General features: G+C 51.7%; 1 protein-coding gene across 3 annotated transcripts in view; it reads right to left on the bottom strand.

Moving 5' to 3' along the window:
- The window catches only part of CDH22 (cadherin 22), a 126115-nt gene that overhangs the window by 56061 nt on the left and 48239 nt on the right, over positions 1–21815 (bottom strand). Inside the window, exons 1-4 of one of the 3 annotated variants that reach the window (XM_081033437.1) lie at positions 18646–18661; positions 18131–18372; positions 16136–16717; positions 6739–7033 (exon numbers count right to left, since the gene is read on the bottom strand). In XM_081033437.1, the coding sequence (XP_080889563.1) occupies positions 6739–7033; positions 16136–16399 (559 nt within the window). In that variant the 5' untranslated portion in view covers positions 16400–16717; positions 18131–18372; positions 18646–18661. Of the gene's footprint in view, positions 1–6738; positions 7034–8278; positions 8312–16135; positions 16718–18130; positions 18373–18645; positions 18662–21815 lie in introns of those variants that run through there. The other 2 variants (XM_081033436.1, XM_081033438.1) reach the window with 2 other exon arrangements.

The raw sequence follows: 21815 nt of genomic DNA, 5'->3' as shown, positions 1-21815 counted from the left end.
ACTCCTCCCTGTCCAGATTACCTGGGCCATGGGGTGCTCCTGAGGGCCAGGGTTTCTGTGCCTCTCTGCCACCTCTCCTCCCAGAAACCCCTGTCCCGTTCCCCCGTCCTGGGTGGAAGAGCCAGTGCCGTTGCTAGGCAAGTAGATATTGCACATATAGATCTTCCTGGACTTTAATTAAAAACATCTTTAGAAGTTGTTTCTGCAGAGGCCAGCGATTGATTCTTGGTCTGGGCCTGAGGGCTGCTGAGCTACACTCTCTCCAGCTGTAGATGGGACAATCAGAGGCTCCCCTCCCCAAATGAGACCCTCGGGAAACACACACAGCCTCCCGCCTTCCTCCTTTGCTCTCTGCCACTGTCATCCCAGCACTGGGTTTAGCCATCAGATAGTGTGCTCTCCCAGTTTTATTTCTCTTCCTCTCTTGAGCCTCAGTTTCCTCAGCTGTAAAATGGGAAGTGTCAACATTTAACCCAAGAGAATTCCTAGGAGGATGAATTGAAATTAGGGATGTGCTCTGTAAGCTGTAAAATCCTGTGCAAACTAAATAAATAGTTGTGACCATTTGCCATGTATGCCAAGGCAAGCATCTGAGCTTCTGGGTCTGGGTCTGGCTCTAGCTCTTGCTCTGGAATCTCAGGCAAGTTACTTTACCTCTCTCTGCATTTATTTCCTCGTTGGTAAAATGAGGACAGTAATACCTGCCTTGCTTATTCTCCATGATCATGAGAATAAAGGGAAATAGCTCTGTGAAAGCAGTGTTTGCTGATAGCTATTATTTAGTGAATATCCCAAGAAGTGCAAACTGTACTACAAAACAGTCTTTTTCCATCTACTAAATATGCTGCTCACACAGGAACTGGAATACATTGGAAAATGGCTATGGCAGGGCCCCTGCCCATTTCCAGTTTGTTGAGCTCCAATCCCATGGCCTGGCAATGCCAATCCTACCACATTCTCCTTCCTTTGCTCACAGCAGACATCACCAATCGATTGTGGCATTCTTTTCTGCCGAGCCTGAATGAGAACTCAGACTCCTTCTCAACACAGCCCTACAGTCACTATCAATTGATTAGAGTTGATGAAACTGATCTGCCACCACTTTGAGGTCAGGAGCTGTGTCTTGGTCATCTTTGCATCCCCACACACCGAGCAAAGTGCCCTACACATAATAGGCATGAATATGTGTTTATCGAATTAAAACAACTGCTTATTTTTAATCCCCTTGGGGCTATACAGAAAATGACAAAAAAGGTACACACATTTTAAGAAAGGAAAAAACTGTACTAAAACTGTAATACTCAATATATACCGATAACAAAAGATGAATACAAGTCATGCGTGTACATTGTTTTGGCACCCCCGGTATATAAAGTAGGTGCTAATAAATGTTTGCAAGGTTGGGTGACTCATCTTTGGAACCCCTACAGAGCCAAGTGTACCGGAGGCCTTGTTTATAACGGGTGCTAACAAACATTTGTGGATTTAATTCAATTACTTATCTTTACATCCCCTGCAGTGCCCAGAATAAAGTAGTGGCTAATAGATGTGTGTTGGATTGAACTTCTCATTTCTGTATCCTCAACAGTGCCAAGTATATTGTCTTATACACAGTTGTCATTACTTAGTAAGTGGAGTTCAACTGGGCACAGGAGCCCTATGAAATCCTCTTGCTGTCCATGGGTCAGGTTGTGACACCCTAGAGAAGGGGTCTAGCCCCGCCCCACATCAAAAGATTATTTAGTCCAACTCTTCTCTATTAAAACTTACTCCCTTGTTGATTTTGTTTAGCCTCAAGCTTTAAATTCCCTCTCTGTTGGTGTTCTAGAGTTGTATCTCTAATCTTGCTCTTGCTCTTGACCTTCAGACTCTGAGATTCAACTGTCCCCTTGACAACTCCACTTGGATTTCTAGTAGACCTCTCCATCTTAACATGTCTCATAATGAATTCTTAATTTTGTGCTGCACACTTGCTCTTCCTGGAGCATTCCCCATTCAGCAAAGCAGCTGCCTCCACCCAGTAACTCAGGCCAAAAGGTTCAGCGTCATCTTTCTCTCATCTCTCCCTCACTTCCAACATTCAATCCTCTACAAACCTTTTGGGCTCTACTTCCAACATACATCCATAATCCCATACCTTCTTACCAAGTACACTGGTCCAAATCACCGTCGCCTCTTGCCTGCGCGATTGCAGCTGCTTCCTCACTGATGTCCCTGATTCCAACCATGTCCCACCCCCTACTGTCTATTTTCAACATGGTGGCCAAGAGTCATCCTTTTAAAATATTAGTTGGATCATGTCATTCCTCTACTCCCTATCTCACTCAGAGTAGAACCAAAAACGTTTCAGTGGCTACGAAGTCCTAAGTGATCCTGCCTGCAGTACCTCTTCCGATTTCATTGGACACTCTTCTCCTCGCTGATTCCTTTCTTCATCCATACTGACCTTCTTGCTGTTCCTCTAACACGACAAATTCACTATGCTGCAGGACCTTGCTGTTCCTTCTGCCTGGAACACTCTTCCTCCAGCTTAGTGGTCCGCCAAGGGTGGTCCCTGAACCAGCAGCTACAGCATCACCTTGGAATTTGTTAAAAATGCAAATCTTTCTAATAGCCCAGATCAACCCAATCAGAAACCCTGGGGGGAGGAGGCAGCCATCTGTGTTTTAACGCCCTCCAGGTAATGTAGATACGCAATAAAGTATGAAAACCACTGTTTCACATAGCTCCTTGGCTCATTCCCTCGGTTCCTTGATCTTTGTTCAAATGCCCTCTTATAAAAAGAAAGGCCTTCCCTGACTCCTCTATCTAAAGTAGCACGCCCCAATATAATTCCCAAACCCCTTATTCTTCACAGCACTTACACCACAGGGCACATATATGTGTATATTGGCTTACTTATTTCTTTCCTGTCTCTCCCTGCTCTATCCAAGAATGCCTGGAACAATGCCTGGAACAGCGCCTGGCACACAGTAGGCACTCAATAAATCTCTGTTGAAATGAAATGAATGAACCCCCCCAATGCTCAGAAGGGAACTTGGGGCCCAGAAAGGGGTAAGGGACTTGCCCAAGGTCATGAGGGGAACCAGGCCTCCTGGTTGTGAGCTGCAGGACCTGCTTCCTGCATGAGGCTCAGCTTTGCTGGTGAGCCCCTCCTCAGAAGTGTGGCTCATCCGAGGCCCCCTGACACCCCCACTTCCCTTCCCTTTTAAGCCGTGCGTGGTTTAATCTGCCAGCGCGGCTGCCTTTCATGTCCCAAGCTGCGTCTCTACTCCCTCTGATCTCCGAAGTTGCCCAGACCCAATGCTGCTTGTCGGCCCACCCCCTTCAGCCCAGATCAGGAGGCTCAGTAATTGTGACTGATTTTCAAAGCCGCCTGGAGTCTCCACAAGCACCCTGGTATTGAATTTGCTTCCCCTTCAAAAAGTTGCTCAAATGAAATAAACTAATTTAATTTCTGCTTCCTCCCTCCCCCTCCTGAGTTCTCTGGCTTGTCTGAGTTGAGTCCCTCTGCCTGAGTTTTTCCTGAATGGAATGTCAGAATGAGTGGGTTAGGAGAGGGAGGTGAGGTAGGGCTGGGGGTCCTTAGGCTGGTACTCATGAAGCTAGGGGCTGGCTCTGCCTCCTACTTTCTGGGTCACCTTGAACCAGGCTTTGCCCTTCTCTTGGTCTCAGTTTCCCCATATATGATACAAGGACCCTTGCCACTCCAACAATCTGGGAGCCAAGCCAGTGACTCGCTCGGTCACTGACTTGCTGTGTGACTGTGGGTGCATTTTCTCCTCTCCGAGACTCAGTGTGCCCATCTGTTCAATGGGGGTGCTACCATCAGTCCTGTTACCTGTCGGAGTCGAAGTGACAGTGAAGTGGTGATAAACAGGCCACGCTGGTGGACATGCAGCAGCACCTCTCTCTGGAGACCCCATATCCCCACCCACTCTCCATACTGCAGCAGAGGGAGCTGTCTAAACTGCAAGTGCGCCTAGGTCACTTCCTTGCGTAAGCCTTTCCCAGGCTCCATGCTTCCCTCAGGGCCTTTCTATATGGCTCCTGCTTCCTTCTTCAGCCTTCTTTCTGGCTTTTTCCATGTGGAAATGTGCAGGTCAGGGCCACATTTTCTTAGGCTAGAATTTGAATCCAGGAGTCGGGGATGCTGGACCCCGGACCTGGGAAGTCAAGGGCTTGAGCTACCTCTGACTTGCTGTGTCACCTTGGATGCCTCTTTGAACCTCAGTTTCCCCCATTTGCAAAGTTGATTTCTAAGTACTCACTGGTCTCTGAAAGTCCAGGGGTCTTTGCTACTGATAACTTCCAAATTTATCTCTCCAGCCCAGACCTCTCCACTAAACCTGTGCGCGACACCACCTTTTTCAAGATCTCCACTTGGTTGCCTAGTAAGTACTTCCAACTTAGCACATCTGAAAACAAACTCTTGGTTTCCCTCCATTCCCCCAACTCTGTTCCTCCCATCTCAGTAAATGGAAATTCCATCTATTTAATTGCCCAGGTCAGAATCTCAGTAGTCATGCTTGAATTTTTTTTCTCTCACACCCCACATCCAATCCATTAGCAAATGCTTTCAGCCCTACTTTCAAAATATATCCAAAAGTCGACCTCTTTTCAATACTCTTACTGGGACCACCTTGTTCCATGCCACCACCATTTCCTGTCGGGGTAACTGCAATATACTCCTCAATGGGCAACTTGCTTCTGCCCTTGCCCCGCCACCTAATTTTCACAGAACAACCAGGGGATCCTCTTAAAACTAAGTTAGATTGTGTCACTCTTCTGAACAAGCCGCTTTACTGGCTTCCCAGTTTGCTCAGCATAAAAGGCAAAGCCCTGACTACATGGCTGCACAATCTGGTTGCCATGCCTCTTCTCCTTGAGGCCTTCGCACGTTCTGTGCCTGGAACACTCTTCCCCCAGGGCTCATGCCCTCACATCGTTCAGACCTCGGCTTCAATGTCGTCTCAGAGAAGCCTTCCCAGACTGATTTATCTGTTTACTTGCTTACTGCCTGTATTTCTCAGCCAGAATGTACCCTCCAAGAGAAGAGGGAGACTTATCTGCCTTTTCATTGCTGTGGCCCCGGTGCCTAGCACATAGAAGGTCCTCATACATATTTGTTAAATGAATGAATGAATGCACTCAAATAGACACATAGTATGTCACATGTAGGCACAAGCCTTAACGTGCTGTTTGGCCAGCCACGTGCATTCACGTCTGCACATAAGTAGGCAAGCGCATATGCACACTAGGTATATACGTGGAGGTGTGTGTGTGAGCGCACACGCACCAGCCGGTACCCACATTCACATCCTCATTGTTCCCTGTTCTCCCACCATCCCTTTGTGCCCACCATTTTCTCTGGTCTACTTCCTCCTCTTCCATTACTGGCTGCCTGCTTATTACCCGCCAATCTGCCTAATTTAGCGCAATCTGGGGCTGACTGTGCCTTCCCCCCAGAACCCAAATACCCCTGGCCTGTGATAGACAGCCGTAGAGCTGGAAGACCCAGAGAGAGGTAGCACCGAGCCCTTGGCCACAGTGCGTCAGCAGTGGAACACGGTCTGGGACGTAGGGTCACTGATCCCTGTCCAGCCTGGCTTGTGGGTACTTAGGTTAACATAGTGGAGAAGGAGATGGCAGCTGCTGGCTCTGTCTCTCACCCCACGACTCCAGCTCCTACCAGGAGCCCCAGGCTAAGTGGGCCCCACAGAGGGAGAGGGCAGATTCATCCAACCTTTAGTGTCAGGGTCCCCTGCTGGGGAAACGTGAGTTTCTGAGTGTGGTCACGTCTGAGGTCTTCTTGCAGATGGGTGTTTCCACAGGTGCCCAAGTTGTGCCCAGTGCCCCTCAGTATTGGCAGCCATGCCCAGGTATATACTACCAAGTCTGTGTCTGGGGGCTCAGCCATCTCGTGGACCCGTGTCCTTGGGTGGCTGGGTCTGGTTGTTTTGGGGCTTCCTGTGGCAGTGAATGAAGCTGTCTGAATATTGTTGCACCTGGCTGTGCCCAGGCCTGTCTGTGGCTACACTCTGGGGGAGCCCTGCCCCGGGATGGTCATGTCTGGTGTGGCTTTTGCGTGTCTATGTAGATGGTTGCGTCTGTGCATGAGCTCCATGTGTGTGAGGCTGTTTCCTGGGGGTGGGGGGTACATGGCTGTGTTGGGTGTGAGGCTGTGTCCTGTGGTGCGGGGGCCTTGTCTCAGCTGTGTCCCACTCGGGTTGCTTTTGGCTGTAAGTGTGCCCATGTTCGGTCGTGCCTGCGTCTGTGTGGGGAGTGGCCAAGGGCTGTGCCTGTGTGTGTGTGACTGTCCCAGATGCTGCCTGCGCCTGAAGCTGTGCCTGCGGGGGGCTGCGTGCAGGTGGACGGCTGAGCCCGTATGTCGGGCTGGGCCTGTGTGTGTGACTGTGTGTGCACGTACGACCATGTTCGAGTGTGTCTCTGTGTCACATGTAGACGCGTGTTCCCATGGGGACTGTGTCCGTGCATGTGCCTGAGGTCACATGTGTGCTTCTGTCCTGGTGCAGCTGTGACCAGGACGATGCACGGGCCTTTGTGGGAACCTGCGCTCATGTCTGTACCCTCTGCCCTGGGGCAGCAGTTCCTGTCTGTCCTGCCCCTCCCCAGAAGATCAGCTGCTCCCCCCAGCCGGCTCTCACTCAGAACCTGGCAACTGCCCGTCGCCCTCACCCTCGCCCCACCCCAACGCCCCCGGAGCCCTCGGCCCACCTGTGGGTGAGAGCTCGGCCACGCTGCCAATGTAGGGGCCGTGCAGGAAGCGAGGTTCGCTGTCGTTGATGTCCTGCACCTTGATGATGAACTCCGACTCGGGCTCCAGCAGACGGTTGGTGGCACGGTCCCGAGCCTGGGCCCGCAAAGTGTAGAAGGTTTTCTGCTCACGGTCCAGGCGCTCCATGGCATGGATGTCCCCCGTCAGCTCGTCAATCAGGAAGATGGTCCCAGCGCCCTCGCCTGAGATGGTGTACTTGATGGCTCCGTCACCCTCGTCCGAGTCTGAGTGGATCTGGAAAGGCAGAGAGGAAGGCAGGGTGGAGGTTGGGGAGGAAGTTCCTCTCGGCCTCCACCCTTGAGTCCCCGTGGGGACTCAATAGCACCTAAGCCTGTCTCTTCTTCAACACACCCATTCTTCAGTGAAAGCACTGAGGCCCAGGAAGTCTGGGCCTCACTGTCTGGCCCGGAGTTCTTCACCAGCCCTCCATGGCTCTCCCTGCCCCAGCCCTGCTCCTGCCATCTACCTTCCCCTCTGCAGCCTCCAAGGCAGATCTGAACATGCCCTTTCCTGCTTGCAACTCTTCCATGGCTCCCACTGCCTTGACAATGAAGCCCAGAGCCACCTCCACACCAATCTGCTCCCGCGTTGAGCACCCTGCCCTTATCTCTCGGCCGACTGAAACTCTACTCAGCCTGCAAGCATCAGTTCAAATGCACCTTTTCCCTAAAGCTTTTCTGGATCCCCACCCCCAATTTTTGTAGTACATCAAGCCATTGTTATCATGTTCAGCTGGTAGGATGGCTTAGCCAGTGCTTCTCAACATTTATGTGCATGCAAATCACCTGAGGATCTTGTTAAAATGCAGATTCTGACTCAGTAGGTCTGGGATGGGGCCTCAGAGTTTGCATTTCTAACAAGGTGCCAAGCTGCTCTCCAATCTCACTAGGCTCTGAGCTCTCAGAGGTCAGGGCTGGTATCTTACTCATCTCAGTATCTGGAAAGCCAGCCTCAGGGCTTGGCATGAAGGGAGAGAAAAGGAAAGGAAATGCAAACTGAAAGAGCATTCACTATGTGCCAGGCGCTGGGCTAAACAATTTACATGCTTACCCAGTTCAGGGTTCTTTAAAAAACAACAACAACGAACCCTGCTAGAGTAGGTTTTGCTGTCCTCAGTTTACAGATTTCCCCTCCATCCCCCTCTCCCATTTTCCTACTGAGGATTAGGGAAGTGGGATGATTTGCTCAGGGTCAGACCACTGGAGGAACTGACCTGGTCTACAGCCTGGGCTTTCTCACTCCATCCTCGAGCCTCCTGGGAGGAACCGAGGGGAAGGAGAGGCAATACAGCCTGACGTTGGCTGCAGCACCAGCTCCTTGTGTGTCCTTGCACAAGTCACTGCACCTCTCTGGGCCTCAGCCACCTCCTCTGTAACCTGTGGATCATAATAGCACCTTCTTTCTAGACGTGTTGGGGGGCTAATTGAGTTGAAAGTCCGTAAGGCCCTTAGCTTCTGCCTGGAACCCTGTTACACTTACAATATTAACAGCCAGCATGGCTGGGGCACTGTCCCTGGAGTGGTACCCCAGCAGGACTCTGCTGGGTCAGGCAGGAACCCTGTGGTTGCCACATCACGGAGGTTCGAAGGTCCCAGAGGCTGAGTGAGTTGGGGGCGAGGGAGAGAAGAGGGATTATTTACACAGGCCGGGAGCTATCTCACTGTCTCAACAACCAGCACAACTACACCAGTATATATGAGCTGCAAATAAGCCTTGCCCGAGGCATAATAAGTGTCCAACAAATGGTAGCTATCGTTATTATTATATTATTACTAAATGTTGGCTATATATAACTGGGATTTAATCCAGGCGCTGTTAGGCTCCAGATCTCAGGCTGTTTTCACTGCACTGAGATCTCTTGGGCAAGAAACTAGCAAACAGACTGTTCTCCCAAACACAAACTCCTCAGCCGTTATCCTTCAATGCTTAAATCTCTGCGGCAGCTCTGAACAGAAGAAAACGTATCTGATGAAGCTGGTGACCTTACCAGTCCCTGTTCCTCTCTAAGCTTCCGCAGAGATGGAGTGTGAATGAGAGAATCCCCAAGTCCCCTTTTGGGCTAGGACACTGTGTCCCCCAGCCCACTCAGCAGAATAACAGGTGCCAATGAAGTCGTCATGAAGGGAGACAAAAGCCCACCCCCTGCCACGCGGGAGGAGCCTGGGTATAAATTCTGCTGGTGGAACTTTGTGTCTGAAAGGTGGATTATAGAAGTGCCATTTGGAAGATTGAATGGCCCATAAACATTTTCATATTTCATTAGCCGATTAATGGGCATCTCTCTCTTTTTGGCGAGTCTGCTGATTCTCAGCAGAAATTGCGGGGAGTAAATGGAGGCGTCTGGTGGAACCTTTCCGGGTCCCCGTCCTGTTATAGATTGCCCCAATTAATGCCTGTTCTGGGCTCCACCAAGAAGCCTTCTTCCTGTCCAGTTACTGTTAATAGATTTCTCATAAGTGGCTGGATTGTAAAAACCTCATAACTCAGTTTAATGCCCCCAATAAAATTATCTCAGGACGGCGGCCTTGAATCATTGGCAGTGCTGAGGATGAGGAGCCCTGTCTCTCCTGTTTGCTGTTTATGCTTCTCCTCTACCTCTGCCCAGGGGACATGGTTATAGGAGAGAGTGGGCCTGTTCCCTCTCAGGGTACCTCCACCCACTTCCCAATCAGAACTGGCATCTGCTCATTTAATCAGCCAACATTTCTGAGCAGTGTGTGGGATGCAGGCATACCTCGGAGACATTGCGGGTTTGGTTCCTGGTACTGCAAGAAAGTGAGTATTGCCACAAAGCGAGTCATAATCTTTTCGCTGGGTGGAGGGTGTTGCCTTCAATTTGTGAAAAATGCAACATCTGTGAAGTGCAATAAAGCGAAGTGCAATAAAACAAGGTATGTCTGAAGATACCATTTGGTGGGACGTTTAACAGCTGTGATCTTATTAGTCTTCATCACTGCCATATGGAATGTTATTATTCTTCCCATTTCTCAGATGAGAAAACTGAGGCATAGAGAGGGAAAGTCATTTGCTTTGTCACAAAGCTACATGTGGGAAGCCAGCTTCTGATCCCATGACTCACTAAGGTTGTGACCATGGGCATGCTAATTTTACCTCTCTGTGCCTCAGTTTTCTCATCTGAGAAATCAGATCGAGCACTACCTGGCACAGATGTGGTGAAGATTAAATGAGAACATGTTTGTAATGACCTAAACACTCTATCAATAATTGTTTATTTCCCTTCCTATCTCCTGTGTCTCCCTCAGGTCCTTGCAGCCCTTGACATTTTACTTCAGACCCCGACAGGGATCACTTCTGAGTGAGGAGTGGGAAAGAGGAAGTGGAACCCAGCGGGGATGTCATTGATGTTTTTCCATGAAGAATGACATGGAGTTCATGCTGGGGCCCAGTGGCTACCCTCTGGGGACCTCAAAGTCAGACAGGGTTGGCTGGCCTGGGCAGGTGCTAAAAGCTGCGAATTCGGGCTGGCCTGAGGCTACCTGCCTGCCTGCCCTGCCTGCCCCACCTGTCCCTCCTGTATTGGCCCTGACTCCAGCGTGGAGAGGGAGTGCCTGTGGCTCTACCTTAGAAGGACGTTTCTCAAGGCTCTCAGCTATGAGTGGAGGATGGTGCTCTCATTTATTGAGCGACTACTATGTGCGAGACGTGTTACAGGGCTCTGCAGACATCTAATTTAACTTTGTGGCCTATGTAAGTGCATCTCCAACTTCTAGGTGAAGAGACTGAAATGGGCCCAGGTCTATTTGACTCCAATGCATAGACTGATTCCTTTGTAACCTCTGGAGATCTGGTTAGTCTGCTTACAAAGTTTCTGGCTAAGGAAGAGAGAGGAACAGAGGAGGAGGGATTGGGCTTCAGGGCAGACACCGGGATACATGGCTGGGGGAGAGGCCTGGATACAAGTCTTTTGCTCTGCACTTGGCAGGCCACAGTCAGTGGCGGCCTCTTCCATCTGAGCCTCTATTTCATCATTTGGAAGTGGACTTCACGTCACAGATCAGGAAAGTTGAGAAACTCTGGCTTCAAGAATGGATGGGCGCCAGCTTCAGTCTTGTCAATGACCTGTTGCACAGCCCTGGGGAAGAGACAACCCTTCTCTGAGCCTCAGCTTTCTTATCTGTAGATTGGGTTGATATTATTTTCCCATAGATTCCGAGGATTCGTAAGATAATATGTGGAAGTTCCCGGTATACAGCAGGTGCTCAAAGCAGATTCATTGCCTCTCCCTTTCCCACCTTGGTCTCAGGAGAATTTGGGGGTCCCTCAAATCCTGACCCATTGGAGATACAGGGACATCATCCAATACCTGCTTGGAGACTTTTAAACTCAGCTTGTTTCCTCCTTCAGGCAGCCCTCTCAGATGCCCTCCCATTTGGTTGACGAGCCCTCACCCTGCTCTGTCCTCCTGCCCCATGCACATCCCTGTAACACCTCATTGCTGCTCATCTGTCCCCCCAGCTGTCATGGGCCTCAGGGGCATGGACTAACTTTGATTTCTCGCTTTGTGAACTCCCCACGCCTGGCATACACTAGTGCCCTGACAAAGCCCACAGAGAAAATACAGCGGGCGCTGGGAAAGTTGAATGTGTGTGTCTGTATAAGGGTGAGGTTTCGAGCTTCTTGAGGGCTAAGCATACGGCTTCATTTCCATCTCCCCAGCACTCAGCACAAGACACAGCACCAAACACGTTGAATAATGAAATGTCCAGCTGTCATTAGAATTCCCCACCTGTCCCCTGGGACTGCGGGAGGATCCAGTCACTCTGTTAGTTAAGTCCCAGGGACCTGTGAGCTAGACGAGGAAGGCGCACACTTCCGGACCCTTCACCGTGATCTCATTGATATAATGATCTTGTGAATCAGAGATTCTCTCTCTGTTGTCTAGATAGGCAAACCGAGGCTCAAAGAGGCCCCATATCCCACCTCAAGTTGCACAGCTAAGAAGTAGCAGACCTGAGGCCTGTCTGACTCCACATCCTGGGTTCTTTCCACTGCATCCACTGTAGACAGCCCCGGAGACTGCCCCTCCCCAAGCCCCAGCCCTAGATCATAAACAACATGAAACACACGAGAGTGAGAGGGCTTCTCATCCCGGGGGGCTGAAAAACAGGATTTATGAGGCCATTAATTACTTCCTTCTAATTAAATCAAAATTAAATGCGAGCAGAGGTACGTTTTCCTTATTAAAGACAATTAAAACGGACAGTACAGCTCTGCAAATAAAACAAGGCCAGGATTTAAATGGAAAGCAAATCAAATAAAAAGCCTCGTCCAGAATAAGGGGTCTGTTCACGCCTGTGCTACTCATAAACCAGGAGTTCATCAATTTTCTTTAAATATTAGCAACTTAATTAAATCTGCTCTCCTCCCCACGTTAGTCCTGCCGCATATCTAAAATAGATCTCACCGCCCACAGGAGTTGGTCATAAGTGCTGACCCCATAATTCTAGCTTTTTAAAAAAAAAAAAATTAAAAATCCTACAAAATCCACTTTCAGCTGACAGAAGCCTTGGGGGAAATTACAGTTCGGAAAAGGGATTAGTCAAAGTACCCAGATTGTATGGAAACGTGGGGAGGTTGCTTTGAGGGTGGGTCTTATGAGAAGGTGAGGGGAAGAGGTGAGCCAGACTGCAGGAACTGCTGCTATGGAGCCTCGGTGACAACCGCGGGGCCCAGCGGTTCCTTCGGGTGCTGACAGGAGCCTGGCGGTGAGGGATGGAGGAGGCGGTTGTAAAATAGGTTCCCGTCGGGGCCGGCTGGGGTTCACTCTGCAATGGTGCTGTTGCTAAGCTACCTTCGGAATTCGACAGGTATAGATGCTCCCAGCGGCTCCCTGGGGCGGGGGACCAGGAAGCAGTGAATTAACTGAAACCATGGAGAAGTCCTTCCTCCCTCAAGAGTGAGAGAGAGCCTTGTCTGAGAGTGTGTGCGCGCGCATGTGTGTGCCTGCGCGGGCGCGAACACACAACCACTTGTCCAAACGTGCGACTCAGCTGGAAAGGAGACAGGTGGTGTTTACAAGTGCAAGCTCAGAATCCTATAGTGAAGGGTAGGCTACCGACCACGTTCCCCCCACAACACACACACTTTGTGGTGAGAAACTGGGATATCGGGTTGCCAAGAGGCTGTCAGGATTTGGGGCAGGGTTAACAGTGTCCGCGTAGACGGTATTCTCAAGGTGGTGGAAATATCAGGTGAGACCTACGATCACAAAAGCTAATAGTACTGAACACATGCCAGGCGCCAGGCGCTCCTCACTCCTCTAGGGAGTTGATATTACGCTAACTCTCTGAATCCTCACCATATCCTTTAAGGAGGTGCTAGGAACAGCTCACTCAACAGGTAAGTAAACAGAGGCACAGAGATGTGAAACGATGCCCCCCCCAAATCAGAGATAACAAGGAGCAGAGCTGGGATTTGAGTCCTGCCAGTGTGGCTCCCGTCGGGCCCCCTGAATCACACACTCTATCACCTTTCATAAGAAAGAGCACTTTGGGCACCTGTTTGCAAAGAGATGCACACTTCCTTCTCTTGCCTCCCTGCACCGAGTGCCTTGAGAGGAACAGAAGAGGGGTTGTGTGTGAATGGAGCAGGAGGATGACATAGTCATGACAGCAGCAGGAAGGTTGCTGTGAAATGAAGAAAGGCCTCCAGGCACAATGCTGGGCTCATAGCAGATGCGTCATCCAGGACAGTTAAATGGCATTGGGCCTGGAGCTGGTGTCAGGAGACCTGGTCTCTGGGGTTGGTGCTGTCACCGTGTTCCTGTGTGGCTTTGGCATGATGTTCTTTACTTCTGGCCTCAGTTTCCCAGTCTGATAATGAAGGGACTTACCAGGACCCTCCTGTCACTGACAGACTGTGGTTCCAGGGGGTGGGGTGGGGCTGGCTCATGCTGCTGAGGCGATAATGGCTGGGTCGGTGATGATGGCAGTGGTGAACCAGGGGTTTCTCTCATCTTTTCAGGATATGGGGAGCTGGGGAGGCCGACTCAGAGCCCCAGCTGCTGGGTGGACAACAGCCCTGAGGTACCTGAGACCATCACAGCCGACAGTTAGGCAGATGTGTCAGAGTCCTTCCCTGTCTCTCTGGCGTTTTCCTGGACCCAATCCTTCTCCCAGGCCTGGACATCTCAGAGAGGTTTGGAGAATCAGGCTGGGACTGGCCCCCAACACACACCAGTTCAAATCCTGGCTAAGCCACTTGACCGCTCTATGGCTTTGTCCTCTCTGAACCTCGGTTTCCTTGCCTACAAAAGGGAACAATGATTTCTGCCTTGCAGTTTAATAGTTAAGTGTTTTACAGGGGGGAAATGAGAAAACAACAATAAACAAACAGGCCGCAGATGGGACACTTTATGTGCTCAGTCTTCTTCTTTAATCCTTTCAACAACCCTAGGAAGTATGCTCTCTTAGCCCCGCTTTTACAGATGAAGAGACTGAGGTCCAGAGAGGTAAAGTGACTTGTTTAAGGTAATATGGTTCATGGGTTGGCAGAACCAGGGCTCGAACTCAGGTGTGTCTGGTTCCAAAGCCTGCATTCTTAGCTACCTCACCATTAGCTATTGTCTAGCCGGTACTTGTTCCTCCCTTCCCATCCCCTTTCCCCATTCTACCAGCCTTACCTTCTCACTGCCCTGACTGGGAGTCAGGAGTCTTAGGCTCTGCCACTAGTTTGCTGGGTGAACTTGAGCAAGGATATGAACCTTTCTGAGCTCTATCTGTCAAATCCTCACTTTGCTCAGTTGTGGGATCAACTTCAGCCACACGTATGGAGAAGAAAGTAGCCAAGGACCAGGAATTACTGTGTCTAGACGAGAGAAAATCTGGGTTTCCTGTGAGGCAAACCCAAAGGTTTACGTCTAGGCTTTTCTTCCCTCCTTGTCGACCCTCCAAACTGAGTGGCTTCATCAGCCTCCCAATTCTCAGACTCATTTAAACACACAGGAAACTCCAGAGTTGGTCTCCCCCCCATCTCTGCTGACCGAAACTTCCTGGGACGCTGACTGGCCTTAGCAGAAGCCAGAGAATTGGCACCACCCTACTTTTCATGCCCTACAAGGACCCTTCACCTCAACACTTCAACTTCTGACAAGTCTCTGAATAAACCCGGCTCGTCGAAGCCTCCAAGTCTTTGCCTAAGCTATGCCCTCTTTCCCATCAGGGTGATGAACTCCTACTCATACATCAAAACCCAGCTCAGGCTTTTTCTCTTCTATGAAGCAGAGCCAACAGATACCATTTATTGAATGCTTACTCAGTGCCACGTGCTGACCTGTGAAGCTGTTTACGCACCAGGTGTCTCTGCTGCTACGGGAGCCCCCAAATGGCCGAAGCCAGATCTTATTTTGCCTCTCCCTCTCCAGTATCATATGCATGAGAGGCTCAGGGATTGAATGGATGAACAAAAGATCTTCTCATCTCCTTATACCCCTAGGGCACAGATCTTCAACCATGTTAACCAGCATTTACTCTGAGAGTTGAGAAAGTAGCTTTCATTCATTCATTCATTTAATGAACAATTTGTGAGCAATGTCTGCATCAGGCCCTGGGGATTTAATGGTGAGCTAACCAAACACGGTCTAATAGGGAAGACGCACATTAATTGAAAAATCAAACAAACACATGCATAATTAAGTGTTATGAAGGAAAGATATGGGACGTTGGATGTCACATAACACAGAGGGATAGCCACACACAGGGATCTCTCCTAGCCTGGTGTGGTCAGGGATGGCTTCTCTGAGGAAGTGGCATTTGAGTGGAGACCTGAGTGTGAGTATAAAGTAATCAGGCAGGAGCAGTTAAGGGGAGGAAACAACCTAGGCAAAGGCGCAGTGGCAGGAGCCTGTGGGGCATTGGAGGGACTGTTAGAGGGCACCAGAGGGCTGCGGCTGAAACTCGGAGAGAATGGGGAGCTGGATCTTTGTAGGTAATGGGATGGAACTTGGGCTTGACCCCAAGTGCATGGGGAGCTACTGAAGAACTTGAAGCAGAGTGGGGACAGTATGTGTGGGACACGGTTCAGACTTGTTTCTGCATTTTAGATGAATCTAGCGACGAGATGGACTAGGTTTACCGACTAGCACTCTGCTGTAAGGTGTAAAAAGGAGGACTAGAGAAGGGCATGGGGCAGGTTGGGGCAGCGGAGCGCAGGCCCCTGGTATCTGCCCCTGGCGGGGGTGGGGGGTGGGGGGACAGCTGGGAGGAGGCGCCAGGGACTGGGACGTAGGGACGTAGGGGAACTGGGGTCCCTTGTGTCTACCAGCGGGTGACTCCCGGGGCCTGGGTGCAGGACAGTGGGTGCGGGGTCCCACTTTACCTTGCCCACGTACAGGGGCTCGGTGCCCGTGTACTCCTCCACCACGAAGAACTGGTTCCACACCCAGCCGCGCTTTACGCGGCCCACGCCCAGCGCGCCATCCTGCCGAGCCCCGGGCGCGGGCGCTGGCGTGCCTGCCGCCCACAGGCGTCCCAGCAGCGGCGGCGGCGGCGGCGGCAGCAGCAGCAGCAGCAGCAGCAGAAGCAGCGCGGGCGACAGCGCGACTCCGACGCGGAGCCCCCGACCGTCGGGCAGCGGCCTCATGCTTGGCCTGCTGCGGGGCCCAGGAGCATGGACGGGAAGCACCAGGGCGTCGCCACTCGGTGGCACCACGGAGAGGCGCCACGTCACATGGTGGCTTCAGCTCGGCCGTGGGGGCGCCCGGCTGGAGGGGGAGGGGGCGCGGCCGCACCCCGGGCATGGACAGCCCCGGGGTCCCCGCCCGCGCCCCCCTGGCGCCTCGGCGTGTGAATCACCAGGCAGCGCCTCCGCAGCTCCCCAGTCTGGTGTGGGCCATGGTCCTTTCGCAGAGCGCCGCGGGTTGCGGCCCGCAGATCCTTGGAATCTTCGAGAACTAGGAGCCTGCAAGAGAAGCAAGAAAACATCAGACGAGGCTCTATGTGAGGGCAGGGCAGGCTGAGTATCTTTTGACCTTTAGGTACTAACTAACCCCCTCTGTGTGCCTGGCAGGGTGCATGGTGGGAGAAACACCGCACGACAGTGGTGCATAATGGTTCTGACTCCTCCTCGGGCCCGCCCCCACGCCCTCAGCTCTGGATGCCTCCTTTCAAGTCCCATTACACACCTCTCCTCTCCCACTGCCTCTGAGTTGTCCCCCCACCTTTCTCGCAGCCCCCTCACCCAGCTCCTTTTAAGGGGTCCTCCACCAGCCCCCAGGCCCACAGGAGCAGGGACCTTATGAGCTGCTTCCCCTGCCCCTGGAGGGCGGTCTCTCCAGCCCAGCCCACCCCGTACAACTCCCTTACTCCAGAGAGGGAGCAGGACCTTCTAGAAGGGGTCTTCAAGAGCCCCCCAGGACCCAAGCCTCCTCCTGGCTGCACAGAGTCCAGACCCAGCCTGCCATCCTCCACTCTTGCCTTCCCAATCAGCACAGAGAGGTCATTCCGTCCAAAAACGAGCCCAGGGAAGGTCCTCAAATCTCCTGCTGTAGTCTCTCCACACCCCATTTCAGGGGTGGGGCATCTGAATCCCAGAGAGCCTTCTTGCTTGGAGGTGCCTTTGTGGCTTTGGGCAGGGTCACAACCCCTCTGAATTTGCCTTTGGTGTCTCCACATTCTCCCAGGAAACCTTTCTTTCCCAGAATCTGAGACACTTCTCCCCGCCTCTCCTGGACCAGCACGGCCATTCCCAGATCCATCCATCTCTCCTTCCCTCCCTCCATCAGATCCTGCTTTCAGCAAGAAAGGATCTGAGGGACTAACTCCTACTCAAGCAATAACGATGAATAATAGCTTGATGTGGGCGTTTACAGGGGGACAGCAATGCTGCTTTAACAGAGGAACTTCGCTCACTGAGAAGAGTGAGTGGAAATGAAGGGCTCAGTCCCCACTCCTCTCCCCATGCCAGTCCAGCTCAGTTCAACAACTCAGTTCCTCTAAGCTTCGACTCTGTGCTAGGTTTGGGCAGGATGCTAGGACAGAGATACATAAGCTCAGTTTAGTGGGGTGTGAGACAAGACCCCCAATAACAACCTAAACGCCAGGGGGTGAGTGATCAGGGCTATCTAACAGGGTGCAATCTGAGACCTATGGGGCTCAGGCAAGGGAGTGGGCACAGGTGTCTGGAAGGGACAGGTGGTTGGGAGGGAATCAGGGCTGCTTCTTGGAGGAGGGGTCATCGGAGCAGGTGGGAAGGAAGGGATGGGCATTCCAGCGGAGGAGTGTGCAGGCAGGCTGTGGGTGGTCTGCCTAGTTTGGGGAGTTAGGTTGAGATTATGAGGTATGCAGCTGGGCAGAGGACGTAAGAGGGACTGACCTGGTCCCCCTGCAGACAAAAGAAGTGGCTGGAATCTTTGGGGCAGAAGAAATGCAGATGACCTCCTTTGACTTGATGTTGGAGCAAGGCAATTCTCATGGCTTTAACTCACTGACTCACTTGAGACAACTGTGAAAGTTGGTGTCTTGTACCCATTTTGCAGGTGCTTCACTACCCAGTGCTCTTTCCCAGTAGCAACTCCAGAATTTCTTTGTGGAAGGGGTTTTGGGATAGGGAGTCAACTGTTGGAAGGTGGGGGAGATGGTGAGGAGGTGAAACCTGCATTTCAGGGCAATGACAATGAGAAAACATCAACAGTCCATAGGGAAGAATGGAGGGGAGGAGTCCTGAACATGCTGTTCCCTCCTTCCCTCCAGGCTCTTCCCTGAACTAATGGAGGTTGGGAGGACCCATGACCCTGCTGTGAGGATCCCCAGCACCCCGTCCCACTCCTCGCACCCACTCTGTGGGGCTTGGACATGACCGCAGACCCTCCCCCACCCTGGTGGCCTCACTCCACAATCCTGGAGCTGTGCTGCCGCCTCTGGGGATCCAGCTTTGATGGCCTGGGCTGCTCATAATGAGGCTGGAATTATGGGTGAGGAGGAGGCGCTGCTCCGGAGCCTTCATTTCCTGGAGCTTATGACTTCCCTGCGTGCCACGGGAACTGTTCCCCTGACTCTGTCAGGCAGTTCCAGGGCCCATCACCGTCCTGCAGGGAGCAGAGGGGAGGGGCAGGCAGGAGGGTGGGCCTGGAGGGAGGCCAGGGCAGGGCTGTGAGGGGCCCAGGAGGTCGGAACAAGGGGCGAGCCCCTAATGTTTGCAGGCACCCCTCGGTTGTTCTCTCTCCTTCCCTCTCTCCCTCCTTTCCTTTCTTTCTTTATGACACTTTTTTACAAGAGAGGGCAGTGCACTAAGATTCAATCACTCATTCACCAAATATTAGCATCTTCTACAACTGGGGAGACAGAAATGCATTTCATTCATTCATTTACTCAACACACTTTAAAAATAATTTCTGTGTAAGACAGCATGATACAATCAGGTATATGTCAGGAAAGGGAGGCATTTCTTCTGGTTATTCATTTACTTTTTCTGCAAATATTTACCAGCACCTCCCTGCTGCCAGCCCCTATGCTGGACACTGGGGACAACACAATACACAATATGAAGTCCCAGCCCTCATGCAGCTGACCTTCTCGTAATAAAGGAATAAAATCTACAATGCAATTTCAGGGAGTAATAAATATAAAGAAGGAATATAAAGCAGGAAAAAGAGAGGAGAAGAATGATGGAAGGGCCAGGGTGGGTATGATGTTATGGAGAGGGCATCAGGGAGGGCCTCTCGGAGGAGGTGACGTTTGGCAGATCTGGACGGATGAGCAGAAGCCAGGCACAAAATGGTTCCATGCAGAGGGAGTAGCATGGGCAAAGGTCCAGAGACTGGAACAAGCTGAGGAATATCAAGGAGGCCCATGTGGCTGGTGCAGAGCAAAGGAATGGCTGAAGATGAGGCAGAGGAGGGAGGCGGGGTCTGAGCAAGATCAAGCAGGACCTGGAAGAGGGAAAGCAGTTTCCATTTTATTCTGTGCATGCAGATAAGCTGTTGGAGGAATTTTGTATAATAAAAACCCCAGGAGACCGACACGGTCCATGGCCATAAGGGGATTTCATGATGCGAGTTCTTAGCTTCTGAGGGTCAAGCAGAGGGTTGCAGAGCAGGGATAGCATCACAGAGCAGGTGACACTTGAAGTTAAGGCGCAGAAAGGATTTGGACATGTGCAATTTGGTGTGTTGGGGAGGAAAGGGAGCTCTCTGTGGAAGAGCTGCCTGGGGCAAAGGCTTGAGGTCAAACCCTACTTTCCAAAGGGACAAATTCCAAAACTGTTGTCCAGGGTTGCAGAGCAGACTGGGCGATGGAGTGGAATCCTGAACGCAGGACTTGGATTCCCCATGGTGGAAGGCACCTTCGGGGAATGGGAAAAGACGCCCCTCTGAGTGGAAGCCTCCTGGTGTCAGGGGGACATGCTCGGTAGGACGAGGGTAGCTGCATCTCACCTGCACCCCACACTTGTGCAGGGCACACCCTAACACTATGGTTTGAGGGTCGGGGCCTTCACAGCCCCCTTCTCTCCCTCTCACCTGGGCCTTCATGCCTCAAGCCACCAGGTCATCCTTTGGGCATGTTGGCCAATGTGTTGGCCAGGTTTCCTGTCCATCTGCCAACTCTTCACCGTTCTGCATAATCCTGCCAGGGCTGCTGCAGACATGCCGGCCTCCTCTCTCCCTCCCTTCCTCTGCCAGCTCTTTTCCTGAGTGAGTATCAACGACAGGACCCTGGCCTGGTATTCAGAGTCCTTCAGGGGAGGCAGCTGGGAAGCCCTGGGGATGCTTTTGGCTCTGCTGGGCCTCACCAGGAGATCTGGGAGTGTTGGTGGCCTTCTCTGGGCCGCAGGTCTCAACAGACTGCACAGTTGTTTAAGCCCAAATGGGATTAAAAACTGAGCCCCAGCCAAAGCCAATAAACGTCCGTTTTGCCCTGTCCATTCCGCAGCCTCACCTCCTGCAATCCGTGTGCCTTCAGGTGCACATACATGCATGTGGTTACTATGTACGTGCTGGCGTGAGTCTGCAATCACAGATGTCAGTCGTGTGTGGGTATGTTTGTGTGTGGTGCACGTTCACTCATTCCACAGACATTTGTGAGTTTCTACTCTGTGCTGTTCTAGGCACAGGGAAAAGAAACAGGTATGGTCCTTGACCTTGCAAGCCTAGTGGGGGACACAGACAGTAAACAAATAAATAAATCCATGTCAGCCAATGATAAGTGCTGTGGAGAAAAACAAAGCAGGGTAAGGGTCATAGGAAGTGCTGGGTGGGGGGATTTGTTCTCTCGCTCGCTCGCTCGCTCTTTCAATCGTGTATTATAAGTCATCATTGATACAAGGTGGTCAGGGAAATCCTCACAGTTGACATTTGAACAGAGATCCAGAGGGAGGAAGGGAACTTGCACATAGCTGGGAGAAGACTGTTCCAGGCTGAGGGAACAGCAAGTGCAAAGGTCCTGAGGTCAGTGTGCAGCAGAAACAGCAAAGAGCCCAGTGTTGCCGAAGTAGAGTGAGGGTAGGGAGGCAGCAGGAGATGAGGTCAGAGAGAGGGAGGTGAGAGTCAGAGCCTGCAGGGTCTCCTTTGGGTTTGTACTGCGAGTGCCATGGGACCCCTAGGAGGGTTTGAGCACAGGAATGCCGTGATTTGACTTGTGTTTTAAAAGCTCCCCCTGGCTGGCTTTTTTGTTCCAAATGGAGGGAAGCTGGGGCCTGGGGTGTGTCTAGGGGGCTATTTCAATAATCCAGGTGAGAAGTAAAGGTGGCCTGGACCAAGTGGGAGCAGTGGAGGTGCTGAGAAGTGAGGCTGAACCACAGGATATATTGATGCGGCAGACATGGGGTGTTGAGAGAGGAAGTAAGCACGATGTGCCTGCAGCCTAACAGGAATGACAGGAGTTCCTTTTACCAAGCTAACGACCACTGCGGGCAGGGCAGGTTTGCGGAGAAGATCGGGGACTCGTTTGCATGTGTGACAACCAAGTTTTGGACGCGTTACATTCGAATGCCTATTAGACATCCACTAGAGATGTCGAGCCGGCAATGGTACCTACAGTCAGACGCTCAGGGGTGAGGTCCT

The sequence above is a fragment of the Rhinolophus hipposideros genome (assembly GCF_964194185.1).
Source record: "Rhinolophus hipposideros genome assembly, chromosome: 22".
NCBI lineage: Eukaryota > Metazoa > Chordata > Mammalia > Chiroptera > Rhinolophidae > Rhinolophus > Rhinolophus hipposideros.
This window is presented reverse-complemented; position numbering and strand designations above follow the sequence as displayed.